Source organism: Corapipo altera, unplaced genomic scaffold (assembly GCF_003945725.1).
Source record: "Corapipo altera isolate COAL_440 unplaced genomic scaffold, ASM394572v1 RXGC01000072.1, whole genome shotgun sequence".
NCBI classification, from domain to species: domain Eukaryota; kingdom Metazoa; phylum Chordata; class Aves; order Passeriformes; family Pipridae; genus Corapipo; species Corapipo altera.
Genome location: NW_020884943.1, coordinates 805658 through 821845, shown reverse-complemented (window position 1 = coordinate 821845; position 16188 = coordinate 805658). Strand labels below are relative to the sequence as shown.

General features: G+C 49.7%; 3 protein-coding genes and 1 non-coding gene across 7 annotated transcripts; 2 read left to right on the top strand and 2 right to left on the bottom strand.

Annotated features, from left to right (window-relative positions):
* Positions 1-102: 102 nt before the first annotated feature.
* Positions 103-184, top strand: TRNAS-GCU. The gene has a single exon. It is a non-coding gene; the product is annotated as a tRNA-Ser (tRNA).
* Positions 185-1537: 1353 nt separating this feature from the next.
* Positions 1538-5751, bottom strand: RPUSD2 (RNA pseudouridine synthase domain containing 2). Of its 2 annotated transcripts, none has more exons than XM_027662138.1 (3): positions 5339-5751; positions 4696-4992; positions 1538-3112 (listed from the first exon to the last, which is right to left on the bottom strand). In XM_027662138.1, the coding sequence occupies exons 1-3, from the start codon at positions 5720-5722 to the stop codon at positions 2279-2281; spliced, it is 1515 nt and encodes a 504-aa protein (XP_027517939.1). In that variant the 5' UTR covers positions 5723-5751; the 3' UTR covers positions 1538-2278. The 2 variants fall into 2 exon arrangements, with proteins under 2 accessions (XP_027517939.1, XP_027517940.1); XM_027662139.1 differs by having other exon boundaries at positions 4711-4992; positions 5339-5726.
* Positions 5752-6479: 728 nt separating this feature from the next.
* On the bottom strand, positions 6480-11551 carry LOC113956013 (protein-L-isoaspartate(D-aspartate) O-methyltransferase-like). Its single transcript, XM_027662154.1, has 9 exons — positions 11524-11551; positions 11293-11427; positions 10393-10497; positions 10085-10116; positions 9557-9661; positions 8814-8934; positions 8594-8679; positions 7263-7432; positions 6480-6975 (listed from the first exon to the last, which is right to left on the bottom strand). The coding sequence occupies exons 2-9, from the start codon at positions 11405-11407 to the stop codon at positions 6963-6965; spliced, it is 747 nt and encodes a 248-aa protein (XP_027517955.1). The 5' UTR covers positions 11408-11427; positions 11524-11551; the 3' UTR covers positions 6480-6962.
* A 111-nt stretch (positions 11552-11662) lies between these two features.
* On the top strand, positions 11663-15939 carry CCDC32 (coiled-coil domain containing 32). 3 transcript variants are annotated; one of them, XM_027662169.1, is made up of 4 exons: positions 11663-11723; positions 12069-12306; positions 13051-13207; positions 14685-15939. In XM_027662169.1, the coding sequence occupies exons 2-4, from the start codon at positions 12078-12080 to the stop codon at positions 14821-14823; spliced, it is 525 nt and encodes a 174-aa protein (XP_027517970.1). In that variant the 5' UTR covers positions 11663-11723; positions 12069-12077; the 3' UTR covers positions 14824-15939. The 3 variants fall into 3 exon arrangements, with proteins under 3 accessions (XP_027517970.1, XP_027517971.1, XP_027517972.1); XM_027662170.1 differs by lacking the exon at positions 11663-11723 and adding an exon at positions 11802-11952; XM_027662171.1 differs by lacking the exon at positions 11663-11723 and adding an exon at positions 11962-11985.
* Positions 15940-16188: the final 249 nt, after the last annotated feature.

Sequence of the window (16188 nt, the reverse complement as noted above, 5' to 3'; positions counted from 1 at the left end):
GCGGCCGGCGGTGCCGCGCGGCGGGGGAGGCGGCGTGCGAGATAAGATGGCGGAGGCGGTGGGCGCGCTTCCTTATAGGCCGGGCAAGGTAGAGCCTGCCGTGACGAGGTGGCCGAGTGGTTAAGGCGATGGACTGCTAATCCATTGTGCTCTGCACGCGTGGGTTCGAATCCCATCCTCGTCGGGGATCGTTTACTTTTCCGTAAAATCTTTTTTTTCCCCCCCTCATTTCTGCGGGAAGCACATCCCCTCAGATCCGCGGAATTCCCACCTCTCCCCTCGGGGAGAAGGGGAAGCAGAGATGCCGCCCGGGACAGCCAGAATGGAGCATCCTGAGGGCTTTAGGACCACAGCCAGGAGTGTCCTGAGGGACTCAGGGGTCAGAGCCAGGATGGAGTGTCCTGAGGAATTTAGGGGCCACAGCTAGGCTGAAGTGTAAAGACAGAATTACAGAGTCATTTAGGACGGAAAAGACCTGGAAAAGACCTTTAAGATCAATTCCAGCCCCTCACCCAGCACTGCCAAGGTGTATCCAAATAAAGCTGTACGAGGGAAATGAATTCTTCTAAGGACCTACGTTTTGTACAGAAAAATTTCTGCCCACAGGCAGGACCCAGTATTTACCTCAGAACCCATCTGAGATGGGAATTTATGACAGGACATCTCTAAGAGTGACATCTTCCCTGCTAACAAAACAGCAAACACTGTTTTAACCTTAAATAAAATTAAATACAAAGCAGTTGGTGGTAGGATCGTTGTGAAATCAAGCCTAGATCTGCCTTGTTTAAAGTATCCTGGAAACAGAAGCCCAGGGGGTTCTTGACCAGGAATTAAAAGATGTGAAAGGCAGTAATTATTCCCAGAAAAAGGGAAAAGGCAGAACTGAGCTCCAGTTCCTCATCAGGCCCTTTGGCCCCAGCCTCTATCTACCAGCCCAAGCCAGGAAAATTCCTTTCAGGGGCTTATTTCTTGTAAAAATTTCTTACCAAACACCTCCCACTGTAACTTGGGACACCTCGAAGTACAATATAACTGTCCCTACATCTTTCCCCTTACCCCTGCATCCAAATCCAGTAACAGCTGCAAGCCACCCTTTTTTATACACTGAAGGTGCCCAAGTTTCATTTAGTTCCATGAAATACGTATTTCAATGCATGAAAAATTTGAAGAACACTGATTTTTAGCATCATGTCTCCAAATATCTATGATTAAAGTAGAATGTGGAAGAACAAAGCTCAAACCTGAGTGAATTTTTATGGCAATATTCAACACATCAGCTGGATGATCCAGCAGAGAAAGAAATCACCTGGCTCCTTTGAGCTACTGCAAGTATGCACTGGATTATTCTGGTTTAGTATCCACATCCTGATCCTGGTGACATCATCAAGTGACTTTAGAAGGAAAGTTGTAATTCCTGTGGGATAGCTACCTGAGGCCCCCTAAATTATTATAACAACCCTCCCAGAGGCGAAGGATCGACTGTGTAAACACTGGTGAAAATAAGAGCTATAGTGGTATTTATCATTCTGGGAATATATTAATATAAAATTATTTTTTAATAAGTATTCTGGTCCATAGAGCAGCTTTTGTTTATCTTGAAAGGTGACTGTCACACTGAATTGATATTAAACAAATCTCTTAAGGACAAAATCTGGGGACCAATACCTCCAAAGCCAGGCCCAATATCAAGACATCAGCACCCAGAACTACTAACCTTAAATAATTATTTGAATGAATACTGGTAGAGGAATTTTAAAGGCAAGTCGACCTTGCTGACAAGCAGCAGGCAAGAAACAAGATGGGATCACAGTGCTCCGGTTTTACCTCACAGCATTCTCAGTGACAACATTTGAGTTTTAAAATCAATCTGACAATAAAACACCGTAAAAAGAGGGGGTTTTATGATATGACATCCAGCAGCTCATATTTTAAGATGCAGGAACCCAGCAGGCAAACCAGTTATTGACTTTTAGTGCATGCACTTCATTATCCATGTGGATAATCGATCCAGAATCCACTGAGGTGAAGGCAAAGCTGCCTGTGACCAGCAGAGTTTGGTCTTTGTTGCCCTCAGGTGCCAGATCACTGGGGGGCAACATAAACCTCAGGCCCTGTTTCCCTGCTCATTTCCCACAGTGTCAGGAGTCAGGACAGAGTGATCCTTCCCACCCCAGCCCCAGGCAGTTTGTTCACCTCAACCACATTGAAAAGTCAATCTTTGGTCTTCCCGAGCCGTTCTCCCAGCCAGCAGTGTCCACAGGTGTCAAGATATCCTTGGTCATTCCTCCCAGTCATCCATTGCCCACTCAGGCATGTCGGAGCAATACTCAAACCCTGCTCCCTTGTAGCGCAGGGCGTGGAGGAACATCACCAGCTCCTTGGGAGAAGGGTCCCGCCTGCTCATCCTACACTCCACACATAAAGGGTCCTTCTCTTCCCAACCTTTCTGTCCCGTTTGCCCGTCCTGATTCCCACATGAACCAAGTTGTTTGTCTTTCTCAAGCGTTTCCGGGTTGATATCAGAGTTTGGTGGACAAGCTGCTATGTCATTCCTCTCAGGATCCTTCACGTTCCTCTCAGGATCCTTCTCGTCCCTCTCAGGATCCTTCACATCCTCAGCAGGGCAGGAATTCCCATGTATAGGATCAGCCTCTGCAGACTTTGTGCAGTCACCTGAATCCCCACAGTCTTTATTTTCACCACCGGAGTTCAAGTCCTCCTCCGAAATACCCAAGATCTCCAGGCTCTGCTTGGCACGATGCTCCTCCACCAGCGCCTTCAGGAGCTCCTCATCCGTTTTCCCGATCTTCCCGCCCTTCCCCCTGTCAGGACCCCACGCTTCCATGTTATAGATGGGATCGTTGACGATGGGGTGCCCCAGATACTGGAGGTGGACCCGGATCTGGTGCGTGCGGCCCGTGCGGGGCAGACACTTGACCACGCTGGTCTTCCCGTTGTAGCTGAGCCTCTGGAAGATGGTTTTGCAGGGTTTCCCTTTGGGATCCACACGGCACACTCCCACCTTGTAGGAAACGACCAGGATGGGCTCTTCACAGACCACCTCGTGGTCTGGGAACTCCCCCACCACCCGGCAGACGTACTCCTTCTCCAGCTACCGGGAGACACAAAGAGGAAGGCTCAGGAAACACAGTGGAAAATACACCAAAGCCCCATCCTCACTCCTCCTCCCCTTTCCCTTCCATGAAATACATCCATAGGCAGCATTTTATTACAACAGGAGAGGGGAAAAAAAAATTAAATGGGCTATTTAAAGCCAAATTCCCCTCACGCTTTCCTCAGGTAGTTGGGAAATCAAGGACAGAAGGGTCCGGCCTGTTTTCCTCAGATTAAATCCAGGAACCATCTCTCTGCAGCCTTTAGTTTACAGCCCTGAAGCCAATCCCTGAAAGAGTTTTGTTTGGGTCAAGAGACTCTGGAAAAATGGGAATTTGAAACCTAAAAGACTGGATGATTGACATGTGTCCACTCACAAATAAACCTGCTCTCCAACTGGTTTGCACAGTCCCTTGGGACAGTCCCTTAGGGGAGGAGATCGCTCCCAGTCCGATATTCCCAAAATCAGTTAAATGGTTAGGGGGTTCAATCTAATATTTTCAATTAATATTACCAAATGTTTCGATCTAATATTATCAAAATCAATTAAACTTCAAGGAGATCCCTTCCAACCCAATATTACCAGAATCAGTTGAATTTTCAGGAGACCCCTTCCAATCCACTGTTACCAAATTCAATTAAAGTTTTAGTAGATCCTTTTCAATTTAATTAAATTTTTTAGGAGATCCCTTCTAGTCTAATACTACCAAAATCAATTCAATTTTTAGGGTTTTCAACTTAGTATTTTCAATCTAAAATTACCAAATTAATTTAAACTTTTAGGAGATCCCTTTCAATCCACTATTACCAAACCCATCTGAATTTTTTCTCTGCCTTTATCTCTTGATGTTTCTCATCCTTAATATGATAAAAACAGCAACGCAACCATGAGCTGTTTGGGGAACTTGGGCTCATTTAGACCTCAAGTTCAGCTGACTCAGGAGATCTCTTTCAATCTAATATTACCAAAATCAGTTCAATTTTTAGGAGATCATTCCAATTCAATATTATCAGATTCAATTAAATTTTTAGGAGATTCCTTTCAATCCAGTCTTACCAAAATCAGTTCAATTTTTAGGAGATCCTTTCCAATCCAATATTACCAAAATCAATTAAATTTTAGGAGATCACTCTCAATCCAGTCTTTCAAAAAAAAAAAATTAATTAAATTTTATGAGATTCCTCTCAACGAAACATTGCCAAAATGAGTTATATTTTTAAGAGATCCCTTCCAATCCAGTCTTACCAAAATCAGTTACACGTTTAGGGTTTTCAACTTAACATTTTCAATCCAATATTACCAGAATCAACTAAATTTTGAGGACATCCCTTCCAAGCCAACATTACCAAAACCAGTTAAATTTCGAGGAGATCCCTTCCAATATTATCAAACTCAATTAAATTTTCACTCTGTCTTTATCCTGTTAAGGACGAGAAGCACCAAGAGGTAAGAACAGCAACTCGACCACAACCTGTTCAGGGAACTCGTGCTCGTTTGGACCCCAAATCTCCCTGACTTTGGGCCAAACCTGCTGCAGGAGAACATGGTACCAACGACTCCCGGCCCCGCTGCTCTCTGACCTGCCTCTCCCGGACCTGCTCGTCGATCCTCTTGGACACGGCCGCGGTCTTGGCGAACATGAGGACGCCCGAGGTCATGCGGTCCAGGCGGTGCAGGGTGTGCAGCTCCGTCAGCCCGTGCTCCTTGCCCAGGATGAAGATGACGGTGTTGTGCCGGAACCTGCCGCAGGGGTGCACGGGCAGCGAGGAGGGCTTGTCCACCACCACCACCTCCTCGTCCTCCGCCAGGATCCGGAGGGGCTGGGCAGTGACCGGCGGCTCGTGCCGGTGAACCGTGTTCCTGAGGAAGTCGTTGTTCTGCAGGGAATACGGGCAGTCAGCCGGGATCCAGCCTGTGGACACCCCCGCTCAGTGTGGTCACGCACAGGGAGCTTGATATTGTGTGTGTGTGTGTGTGTGTGAAACTAAAACCCTTTTCTCCTGGCCCCCCGGATTCAGGATAATAACAGCGCGCGTCCCCGCATGAATCCCGTGGCATATATTCCCATTCCCAGGGGCCGAGTGCGAAGCTGTGGGGCACATCTGGAGCTGCACGGTCCACACACCCCCAAGCCCACAGGGGCAGGGATTCCCCGGGAGCGCCGACTGTCCCCTCCAACCCCTCCCCAGGGTTATCTGACCGCGCGGCCCGGGGGTCGCGCACCTTGAGCACGACGTCCAGGTCGCGGACGGGCTCCTCGTTGAGGCGCAGGCGGCCGGCCCGGGCGGCGGCGCGGTAGAAGTCGAGGGGCTGCGCGCGGAACTCGGTCCCGAAGACGTGCAGGAGGCTGCGCCCGACCCAGCGGCCCTTGCAGTAGGTGCGGAAGTCGAAGTAGTAGGGGCGCACTTTGCGCAGCCCGCCCTCGAAGTAGTACGAGGTCTCGGCGAAGTGCTCGGCGCCGAAGCTCACGCCGGTGCTCAGCTTCCGCGGCGGCGGCACGTACCGCTCGCCGCCCGCCAGCCGCCGCTTCTTGGGGGCCGGCGCCGCTCCCTCCTTGCCCGGCTCCTCGTCCCGGGCCCCGCCGGGCTCCGATCCCGCCTCGGCCATGGCCCCGCGGGGCGGGCGCGGCGGCCGGGCCCCGCGCACCCACGTGGCACACACCGCGCGGCGCAGCCCGTGACGCATCACTGCGCGCCGGGCGGCGCGGCCAATCGGCGCAGCGCATCGTCGCGAGGCCACGCCCCCAGCACCGCCTGTCCCTTTCCCGCCCTTTTCCCGCCCCCCCCCCCTCCCCCCCAACGCCTCAGGAGGGCGCGGGACGCGTCGGGGGCGGCAGCACCGTTATTTATCTTTATTTACCGTCTTCATTTACCTCATAACAGTCTCCTCCTCAGAACTGTGCCACTAGTGAGCCCCGAGCCTCACCGCAGTCCGCCGGCCCCTCGGGAGCCTCCCCAGTCACCGCCCGCGGGAGGGGCACGGCAGGGAAAAACGGATAAATGAGCATTTTTCATAACCCCAGACACGGAAAAGCCAAGAAATGAGCGTTTTTCTTAACTCCGGAGTTTTTCATAACCCCAACAGAAAAAAAAAAAAAAAAAGAAAAAAAAGCCGGGAAATGGGAATTTTTCATAACTCCAAACAGAAAAAAAAAAAAAAAAGGCCAGAAAATTAGCATTTGTCATAACCCCAAACAGAAAAAAAAAAAGGCTAAGAAATTAGCATTTTTCATAGCCCCAAAGAGAAAAGAAGCCAAGAAATTAGCATTTTTTTTCTTAGCTCTGAGGAGAAAAAAAAAAACCCAGACCCACAAGAAATTAGAATTTTTCATAACCCCAAACAGAAAAAAGCCAGGAAATGAGAATTTTTTTCTTAACCCCAAAATTCAGTGTTGCTGCCCAAGATTAAATTAGTGGATGCACGACTAGAAGAGAACGCGCTCCCATAATTAAAAACACACAAATCAGTCTCACTGCTCTGAGACACTAATTGTGACTTCTTTTCACCAAGCATTAAGCAGAGTAGTCGATATTAAAACTGTTTTAGTGAAGGTTTAAGTATTCCTGCCTGCTTTTGGAATTCTCTGATGTTATCTGTAGTTTATCAGAGGAGGATAGCTGGAGTTATCCGGATCCACTTCCTGGAAGCTGCCGCAGCCTCCAAGAGCCTTCTCTGGTCCTGCCGCTGTTCTCCATCCCTCCAGAATGAGCTCTGCTGAAGCAGAACTTCCCTTCCCTTTATCCATGGATAAAATTTCCGTTAAAAAGCAAAACCATACCGACCATCTACAGGCCTAAGTCCCACTCATGAGCTCTCTGAGGTGCCTTTAGGGATATCCATCCATGTGTCAGAGTTCACCCCTGAGGCAAAGAAAAACCAACAGTTACTACTCGTGGCCCTCGGCTCCACGACACGGGGTTTACAAACACACACAGGCTCCACGAAAAGAGGAAATAAAAGTTGGCAAGCCCTATCCAAGGGGAAACACCCCCTTGCTCTCCTGATCTGCCAAGCTGTTTCCTCCTCTTTTTTTTTTTTTTTTTTTCACATCTGCCAGGGATCCAGGACTCGGTTCAGCAAAGCCGAGGAGGGCAAGCAGAGGGACAGATGAAGAAGGAATGTTCCTTGGGGAAGAGCAGCTCTTTACCGAGGCCACTGCTTTTCCTTGTCAGTCAGAGGGACGTAGATGACGCCCATGAGCTGGGTCTCCACGATGTGCCCGTCGCTGGTTTTGTCGTACTGCATCAGGACCTGGTTCGCTTCCTCGGGCCCAACGGGCAGGATCAGCCTCCCGCCTGGCTTCAGCTCGTTCAGCAGCTGGGAAACACAGGAATCCGAGTCAGCACGTTGGAAATGACACCACAACCTTCCTAAGAATTTTTCTAATCGTTTTAATGAGTCATAATTGCCACTGCAGCCGGCATTTAGCGAGGCTTCTCTTCAAGGCTGCTGTTGTGGGAGAATATGGTTTGGGAAAATTGCTGGAACTTTAAGTTGTGCTAGAGCAACTGTAACCAACCTTGAAGTCTTTCAATGAACAAAGCCTGGGGGAGAGTAATATTGGATATACTGCTGAAACTGGACACAGGGAATGCTGAACTTATAGACCACAAGGACATTTTGCAGAACCCTGAGATAAAGAAGAAACTAACAAAGACAATTCAGCAATTGTACTGAAACCCTCTCTACCCTAAAAGATAATAAAAAGACTGAAAATGTGCACTAATTAGCATGAAAAGTGAGAAATTGATAGAAGGTAGAATAGTAATTAATGAAGAGAATTATGTAATTTATAGCTCATGAACAATAATTTCTTTGTTTGCTAAAATGTGTAAGCAGTGAAAAGTTTTGAAAGTCGGTGTGCATTTAGGTGGAGTATCCTCATGCACCTGGTGCTTTGAATAAAGCAGTGCCTCCTTCCTAATACTGAAAATAGTTTGATTTATCCCGAGATAGTTTGATTTATCCCAATATCAGAGAGTTTGATTTATCCCGAGATAGTTTGATTTATCCCAATATCAGAGAGTTTGATTTATCCCGAGATAGTTTGATTTATCCCAATATCAGAGAGTTTGATTTATCCCAAGATAGTTTGATTTATCCCAAGATAGTTTGATTTATCCCAATATCAGAGAGTTTGATTTATCCTGAGATAGTTTGATTTATCCTGAGATAGTTTGATTTATCCCAATATCAGAGTTTGATTTATCCCGAGATAGTTTGATTTATCCCGAGATAGTTTGATTTATCCCAATATCAGAGAGTTTGATTTATCCTGAGATAGTTTGATTTATCCCAATATCAGAGAGTTTGATTTATCCCGATGGTTTTGGCGACGAGCAGAGTTCAAAAAAAAAAAAAAAGAGACACTGGGAATCAGCCATGCTGGAAAGGACACGACAAATAAGAAGCTTCTAGTGGTTCCCTCACAAAAAAAAAAAAAAAAGAGGTAGAGACACCCAGCAGGGCCACTCTCACCTCCTTGGGGACGGTCGCTGCGGCCGCTCCAACGTGGATCGCGTCGTACGGAGCCTCCTCGGGGTATCCCTGCCTGCCGTCTCCAACTGCGGGAGGGAAAACACGCGGGGAAGATTTGTTCTCACAGCAACTCGGAGCATCCACACAGGCTGGAACGACTTCGGGGAGCAGGGCCGAGGCGTTCCCGGAGAGGACAACCCCGGGATGGCACGGAACTCACCCACAAGCTTCACGCGGCCGGAGCTGAGCAGCGTCGGATCATCTTCCTGGACGTTCCGGATGGATTCGTGCACCAGCTCCTTGATGTGCTCCACTCCCACAGCTTTCCCTGTCGGGCCAGTCTGGAAAGATCAACATCAATCCAACACCTGGCACCTCCCATATCAAAGAGAGGTGTTTGATGGAGCAGGTTTCAGTGGGAACTGGAGAGCTGGCATAAGCTCCAGAGCAGAGTTTCTGAACAAGAGGTGCAAATACTCCTGATTTTAAGGCTGAGGAATCTATCAGCTGCTTAAGGGATACACACACACTGTCCACAGGGATTCCCAGTAGTCTTTAACTGCCAAGTCTCCAAGGATTGCCAGTAATCCTTCATTGCCAAAGAAATCATTATTTGGTAGAATTAGCAGCTTCCATGGCAAGTTCTTGACTAATTATCCTCCTGAGTAACTTGACCAGCTTTCTAGCACTTCACAGCAAATAATTCCAGGAGTTTAGAAAACAAGGAAACAGACTGTGAGTAATGAAGACATAAACTAAAAGGAACCCACAATGGACTATCCACAGTGGATAAACACACAAAATATCTCATGGCAGGTACAGCCTCCATTTAGATCCCAAAGAAGTATTTGTTTTCAGTACAAGCTGGTCTGGGAAAAGACTCCCCTTCCTCCCACCTCCTGCTCTCCCCACCAAAAGCACATTCCTGCTGTCTGAGCTGGGAATGGGGTGCTGTGAGCTCACCATCCTGGCAAAGCACGCAGTGAGGTATCCACTTCCAGATCCCACATCCAGAGCCTTGGCACCTTCCACCAGCTGATCCTTGAGCAGCTCCAGGGCATGGGCATGCTGTGTGGACATGGAGGTGGGAAACAGCCTGGGTTTAGTCTCCTCTCCTACCACTTTTCCTTGTTCTCCGATTTAATCCCAACACACCCGGCCCTGTGCCCGACACTTCCAGAGTGAAACTCAAGGGTCAGACCTGGAAGGTCTTTTGGCAGAACCACACTTAGGAAGAGGCTCAGGAATTACATGTGAAACAGCAGGGGAAAAAATGGACAACACAGAATTGCCATCTAAGCCCACTTTTAGAGCAACTGAAAGATTCTGAAAGATTATAAGGAAAACTCCTCTTAAAAAACAAAAAAATCCCTAAAGAAACAAGCAGGATAACCATGTGTTCCACTTCTGTACTCAAAGAAAAATGAAATACAAAAAGGGAAATAAACAATTCCCTCCATTTCTGTTTGAAGTGAAGAGTTTTCATCTTACCATGTGTGGGGCGCTGATCGTGGCCTTGTAGCCTAAAAGGAAACAGGTGACAAAGTTGTTTGATAAAGAATAAAATTGCCCATGGGAACAGTCCTTAGTTCTCCCACACCTTCCCCTAAAAATAGAATTTCACAGAATCCCAGGATGGTTTGGGTTGGAAGAGACCTCAAAGCTCATCTCATTCCACCCCCTGCCATGGGCAGACACACCTTCCACTAGCCCAGGATGCCCAAGCTCCATCCAACCTGGCCTTGCACACTTCCAGGGATGGGGATTCCGCAGCTAGAGCTTTTCCCAAAATGACTCACCAATGGACTGAGGAGAATCCATGTACGGGTAATACTTGATGTAGTGACCTCTGTCCGTGGCCAACAGCACATCGAAGACTCGCTGGGACTTAACGATCCCTTTTTCTGGGAAGGAAGGAAGAGAGACAGGCAGGACTGAAACCCTCAGCACACCAGCAAGAAGAGATCTGGAAGGGGAAGCACGTTCAGGGAGTTCGTGGATCTGGGGGAATTCAGCCTCATTGTGAGAGGGACAGAAAACAAAGGCCAATAGAAGGACATTCTTCCCCATTTCCACTACGGTCCCAGCCAGCAGCCCATCCCCAGAGGGTGGTGGTGACCTGCATCCACATTTCTGGCACTGCCAAGTGTAATGGGAGAGAAATGGAGTCACGTTGCACTCCAAAAAGCGGAGACTCCAGCTCAGGTTTCCGCAGTGAACTCAAGAGCGACTGCTGCAGAGACATTCCACGTCCCTTCCAGCCTTTCTGGGCGAATTCTGGCAGGGACTAACCAGCTCCAGCAGCAGGGGAAGCTCAGAGCTATCTCTGTGTGTGTCCCAGCCTGCTGTCCGGAGCGGAGTGGGAGCGTCGGGCACCAGGAGCTCCGACCCTCAGAGCTGAAGGCTCAGCCTGGGTGTCCAGGACACTCAGCAGCACCCACAGGCTCCGAGGTGCAACTCTTTAAAGGGTCACACACTTCCAGAGGCAGGGAAGGAAGGCATGCAGAGGCTTTCCTGCCCCTTTCTGGCGTAACACCTTGTCTCTGGTTATAAATAGAACGAGTTCAGGCCGGGACAAAGGCCGAAATTCAGGAATATCAACCCCAGCCCTTCGGAGTGAACAGTGTCACACTAAACATCCGTACGCTGGCATTAAATATCCGTACACCGGCCTTCCAGCGGATCCTGCTGGGACTCACTGTAGAGGTTGTTGACCAGCTCCGCGTGTGTCTTCCCGCTGGATGTCCAGGCCATGGTCCGGGCGAACAGCAGCCCCATGAGTGCCAGCACCGCGCGGCGCGGCAGGCGGCTCATCCCACGGGCACAGCAGCGGCCTGCGGAGAGAAGGGGGGGTTCAGAGCCACCCCGAAACTCCCCCTTTCCCGCTGTCCCGCCCTCACTAAACCGCTGGGAATGTGACACAGGCTCACCTGCGCCGCCCGGGACAACTTCCGCCCTTCCCCAACATGGCGCCGCGGCGGCGTCAGCGCGCCCCGCCCACCCCGCCGATCACCCGCGCTGCGGACCAATGGGCGCCTTGCCCCTGCCGGCGGCGCGCGGCGATTGGTCAGCCCCGGGCGCTGGTGACGCGCGGGGTGAAGCTGCCGCGGCTTCCCGTGTGCGCGGTGCGGTGAGTGCGGGACCGGCGCTGTCCCCTCCGTGTCCCCTCCGCGTCCCCTCGTGTCCCCTCCGCGGCCCGGAAAGCGTCCTGGAAAGCGGGGGGGCCACGGCGTTCCGCGGGAAGGGGCGGAGGGGGTGCGGTGCCGGCGGGGGACCGCCCGTCTGTCCCCCAAGGGGTCTCCCTGGGTGCGACACCCTGGAGCGTGTCACCGCTTCCCGGAGGGCGGCCAGGCTTCCCGGTGGGATGAGAATTCTCTGAAACGCCCGCCGATGTGACTTGGGCCGAGGGAGACTGACGGGGGAGGCCTGGGCGAGGGTTTCTGCTCGGTGCTCACCGTTTATTCTCCCATCCCAGGACTCCAGGATGAGGATGATGGAGAGCGCGGACTCCGCGGTGCCCCGGTCCAGCGAGGACCTCTGGGCCGAGATCTGCTCCTGTCTGCCCCATCCCGAGCTCAAGGACAGCGGCGATGCCTTCACAGACTCCTTCATGGACTGCTACGCCCAGGGCAGCGGATCCGGTGGCTCTTCCCGGCCCAGCCTGAAGCCCTGGGCACCCCTGAACGACTCCGAGGTGTACCTGGCATCCCTCGGTGAGTGTCCCAAGCCGCTGAGGGGCCTGGTGACACCTCTGTCTGCGTGGCAGTGCTCTGGTCAGAAGGTCCCCCAGCTGTTTCGTGGAGAATCTGACTCCTTTCCCCTACTGCACTTGTGGCAAATGTGAAGCTCGCTCAGAGCTTCTTCAGCTTTGCCACAGAAAGCAACTTTTCATCCAGTAAAAGCTAAAAAATCAGGGCTTTACCCCCCTCAGTAAGTCAGAGGCTGCACACACAGCGACAAGGCAGGAGGAAGGGGCGGCAGAAGTGGATCTTTAAGCTTTTGTTTCTGCTAAAGCTTCCATCTTGCCTTCACTCACTGCTGTTTTACAGTGCACTAAGCAGTGCAATGAGTGTTGATTTATATTCCAGTTTGCATGAAAATTACAGGAACTCAGTGCCTGCGAGTTCTGTGCCCTCCTGTGTGATTTCATGGAAACTGAGCAGTAACTGTTATTAAAATCCAAAATAGGCAGAGTTAACTGATTGCATAAACCTTATTTCCTTCAGAAGCATCACCTAAAAATATCATCATCTTGTGTGTATGCAAGAAATAGAATCGTGCAGGCTTGAAATTCAGGGGTGGAAATGACTTTTAAAATAGAAATTAGCCTTGAAAAGTTAACCCAACTTACTTTTTTTTTGACAGAGAAGTCCAGATCCTTCTCTTCTTTCCCTTCAGGAAAAAAAAACAAAAAACCAACAACAAAAATTAAATAAAGACCCCTCCTCTCTTCACAGAGAGAAGACTGATGAGGATCAAGGGCTTGTCCCAGGAGGTGACCTCCAAGGACATGCTGCGCACGCTGTCCCAGGCCAAGAAGGAGTGCTGGGACAGGTTCCTGCAGGAGAAGTTTGAGGCTGAATGTTACGTGGAGGGTCACGATGCTGACGAGAGGTAACGGGCGAGTCGGGGAGAAGGGGTCAATGCTCACCTCTTAAAACCCAGAGTAAGGGTTTGTCAGGGCATTACATGGAAATACCACCTCCCTGCAGCTCCCAGAGGCTGCCATGGGCTTTCTGAAGGATCTTGGGCTGGCCTAGAGGGAACACACGGAGCAAGTGGGGTAGAGAAGGAATGGAGCAGAGGAAGGAATGTCCCGTGTGTCTCAGGTTGGGATTTGGGGGCCATTACAGGGTTGGTGCCAGTCCTGGGATGAGATTCCCCCTCCATGCCTCTCTTACAGTGCTTCTGCTCTCCCACCCATTACCCTCTCATGGATGATGAAGGAATTAAGATGAGAGCCCTCTTCCTCAGCAATCTCCCATTCCCAATCACTTGGAACGCTCTCCAAATTCCTCCTTTCTCAGCTGACATTTTCCATGATTGCTTCTGGCTGACAGTCTCTCCCTTGAAGAAAATCTACTTAAGCCAGTTTGGGAATTAACTATGAAAAATAATCCGTGTTTATAAGGAGGTTTCAGAGTCTTTCTCTGGCCAGCTAACTTCAGGGGGATTTATATTTAAAACCAAGCCTTTATGTGCTCTTTCTACTTTTTTTAAAGGCTGAGGATGTTATCCATGAAAGAATTTTAGTCCCTAGAATTTGACTATGAAGTTAGAGGTCGCTCCTGAATGGTGCTGAAGTTTTGAGTCTCACCCACCAATGTAATTAAACAAGCCTTAACATTTAAGAATGCAGAGCTACGTTATTAGATGTTTAGGGTTCTATATGTTCTTTAGCCTTCTGGTGTTATTAACACTCACACGGTTTTGGATGTGCTTCCTGTTTTTTGCCCTTCCCTTCCCCCCTGTGTTTCCTCATCTTCATCACAAAGAGGCAGTTGGGGGCTTGGTTGGTTTGAACACAAGGGTTTTTTTTTCTTCCAGCCCAGAAAGCTGGAAATGCACAGAATGGTTTGGGTTGGAAGGGACCTAAAAGGCCATCTCATTGCACCCCCCTGCCATGGGCAGGGACACCTTCCACCAGACCAGGTTGCTCCAAGCCCTGTCCAACCCGGCCTTGGACACTTCCAGGGATGGGGCAGCCACAGCTTCTCTGGGCAACCTGTGCCAGGGCCTCCCCACCCTCACAGGGAAGGATTCCTTCCCAATATCCCATCTAACCCTGCCCTCTGGCAGTTTGATTGAGTTGGAATCTTTGGCATCAGAGACAGAGAACTTCCAAATGTGTAAAGGTTGAAAAGAATCCTTTACACTGAGAAAAATCAGAGCATAAAGCTTTTCTAACTGGAGTGTATAAAGCCCAACTGCAGCAGAATGGCTTTGTGGAATGCCAGATTCTGCTTGCTCCTCTGGAATACCCACGGAGGGGCAGGGATTACCTGTGGAGGCTTTTCCCGTCGCTCCTTCCTCGCGTTCCTGCGAGGCTTTGTTGCTGCCTGCTCTCAGTGTGTGTCTCTCTGTCCCCCAGCACTCTGGAGCACCTGAAGCGCTGGCTGCAGCCTGACAAGGTGGCCATCAGCTCCGAGGAGGTGCAGTGCCTCATCCCGCCGGAACCGCAGCCGGAGAAGCAGGAGAACGAGGAAGAGCCTCCGGCTGCGGAGCAGTGAGGGCCCCCAGAGCTGCCTCTTGCCCCAGCCCTCGGGAAGTTGTTCCCAGCCATAGTGAGAACAGGGAGGAGGGCACAGAGCAAATTGTCAGTGGTTTAAGAAGCAAAAAGAACCCCACCCCCGCAACACACAAAATTCCAGCTCTGGAGCTCCAGAGACGGCGACTGACGTCGGTAAGGACAAGAGGGAGCGCCTGTGACACAGCTGAAGTGAAACCCCACTCTGATCTTCTCCCAGCCTGCAGCCACCTCATCATTCCAGCCTGCATGTGGGTTGTTTGGAATCCACCAGGAGACACATTAAACAAAAAAAAAAACAAAGCAGTTGTTGAGAAGGATCAGAAAACACCACGGTCTAGAGCAGAGCAGAGAAAACCACTGAATCGCTTCTTCCTGTCTTCTTCCTGTTTATTACTCACTTGGGCATTTTTTCCTCTCCTGCCAAGTCCACTGGGGTGTTTTCTCCATATCTTCCCTGTTTCAATGTGAGTTGCCCCAGGAAGACAGATCCTTTTCACCCCTGTGGATTTTGGACGCTGGAGGAAGCTCTCACTGCAATCAATAAATTGATGGTGGCATTGATGTTGTAGCTATTTCACATTCCCTAATACCCCCTAATATCCTACCTTATTGCCCAAACTCTCTATTATAGACTGGAAGGGGAGTATTTTTCCTCTTGTTTGTCATTTTGTACCTGTTCTTTATCCCTTCAGCCTCTCCCAAAGAGGGTCAGCTCAGATTCTGTATCAAGAAACCAAGAGTGATAACCAGGGAGGCCACAAACAGCTGGTTTTCATCACAGACTTGCATAGAATTCTCTGAATTGAAGTATATTTAGTATTTAATTGGGGTTTTTTACCCCGTTTAGCTCTGCAGAGGGTTATTTCCCTTTACTAATCGAAGAATCTGTAATTTCTGTGCTGGTTTTTGGTTGGTCTGTGTGTTCCACCTCGGCACCGACACTGGGGGTCGGTAGAGGGAAGCAGCACAAGCCTGTCAGAGCTCCTGAAGAGAAATTGTGGTTCTAGGAGTTCATCCACACCAGATTCATCCCGTGTTCATTATGTACCTGTTTGGAAATACATTTTTAAGAGTAAATTCTTTCTAGACCTTCCCAGTTTCCTGTCTCTGTGCATAAATGGTGCTGCTCTCCCTGTCACCTCTGGACAGTTAATGTTGTTTTATATATTCCTAAAGGTACCTGAGAAAGAAATGCATCCAAAAGATCTGTACCTGAAAGAACTCCAGAGCCACATCACCGACCATTTCCTTTGGAGAAAGGACCTGAGGGAGCAGCTCTTACCATTTCATTTGTAAAAATAATACCCCTTCCAGAATTCTCTGACCTGCTCTATGGAAACATATA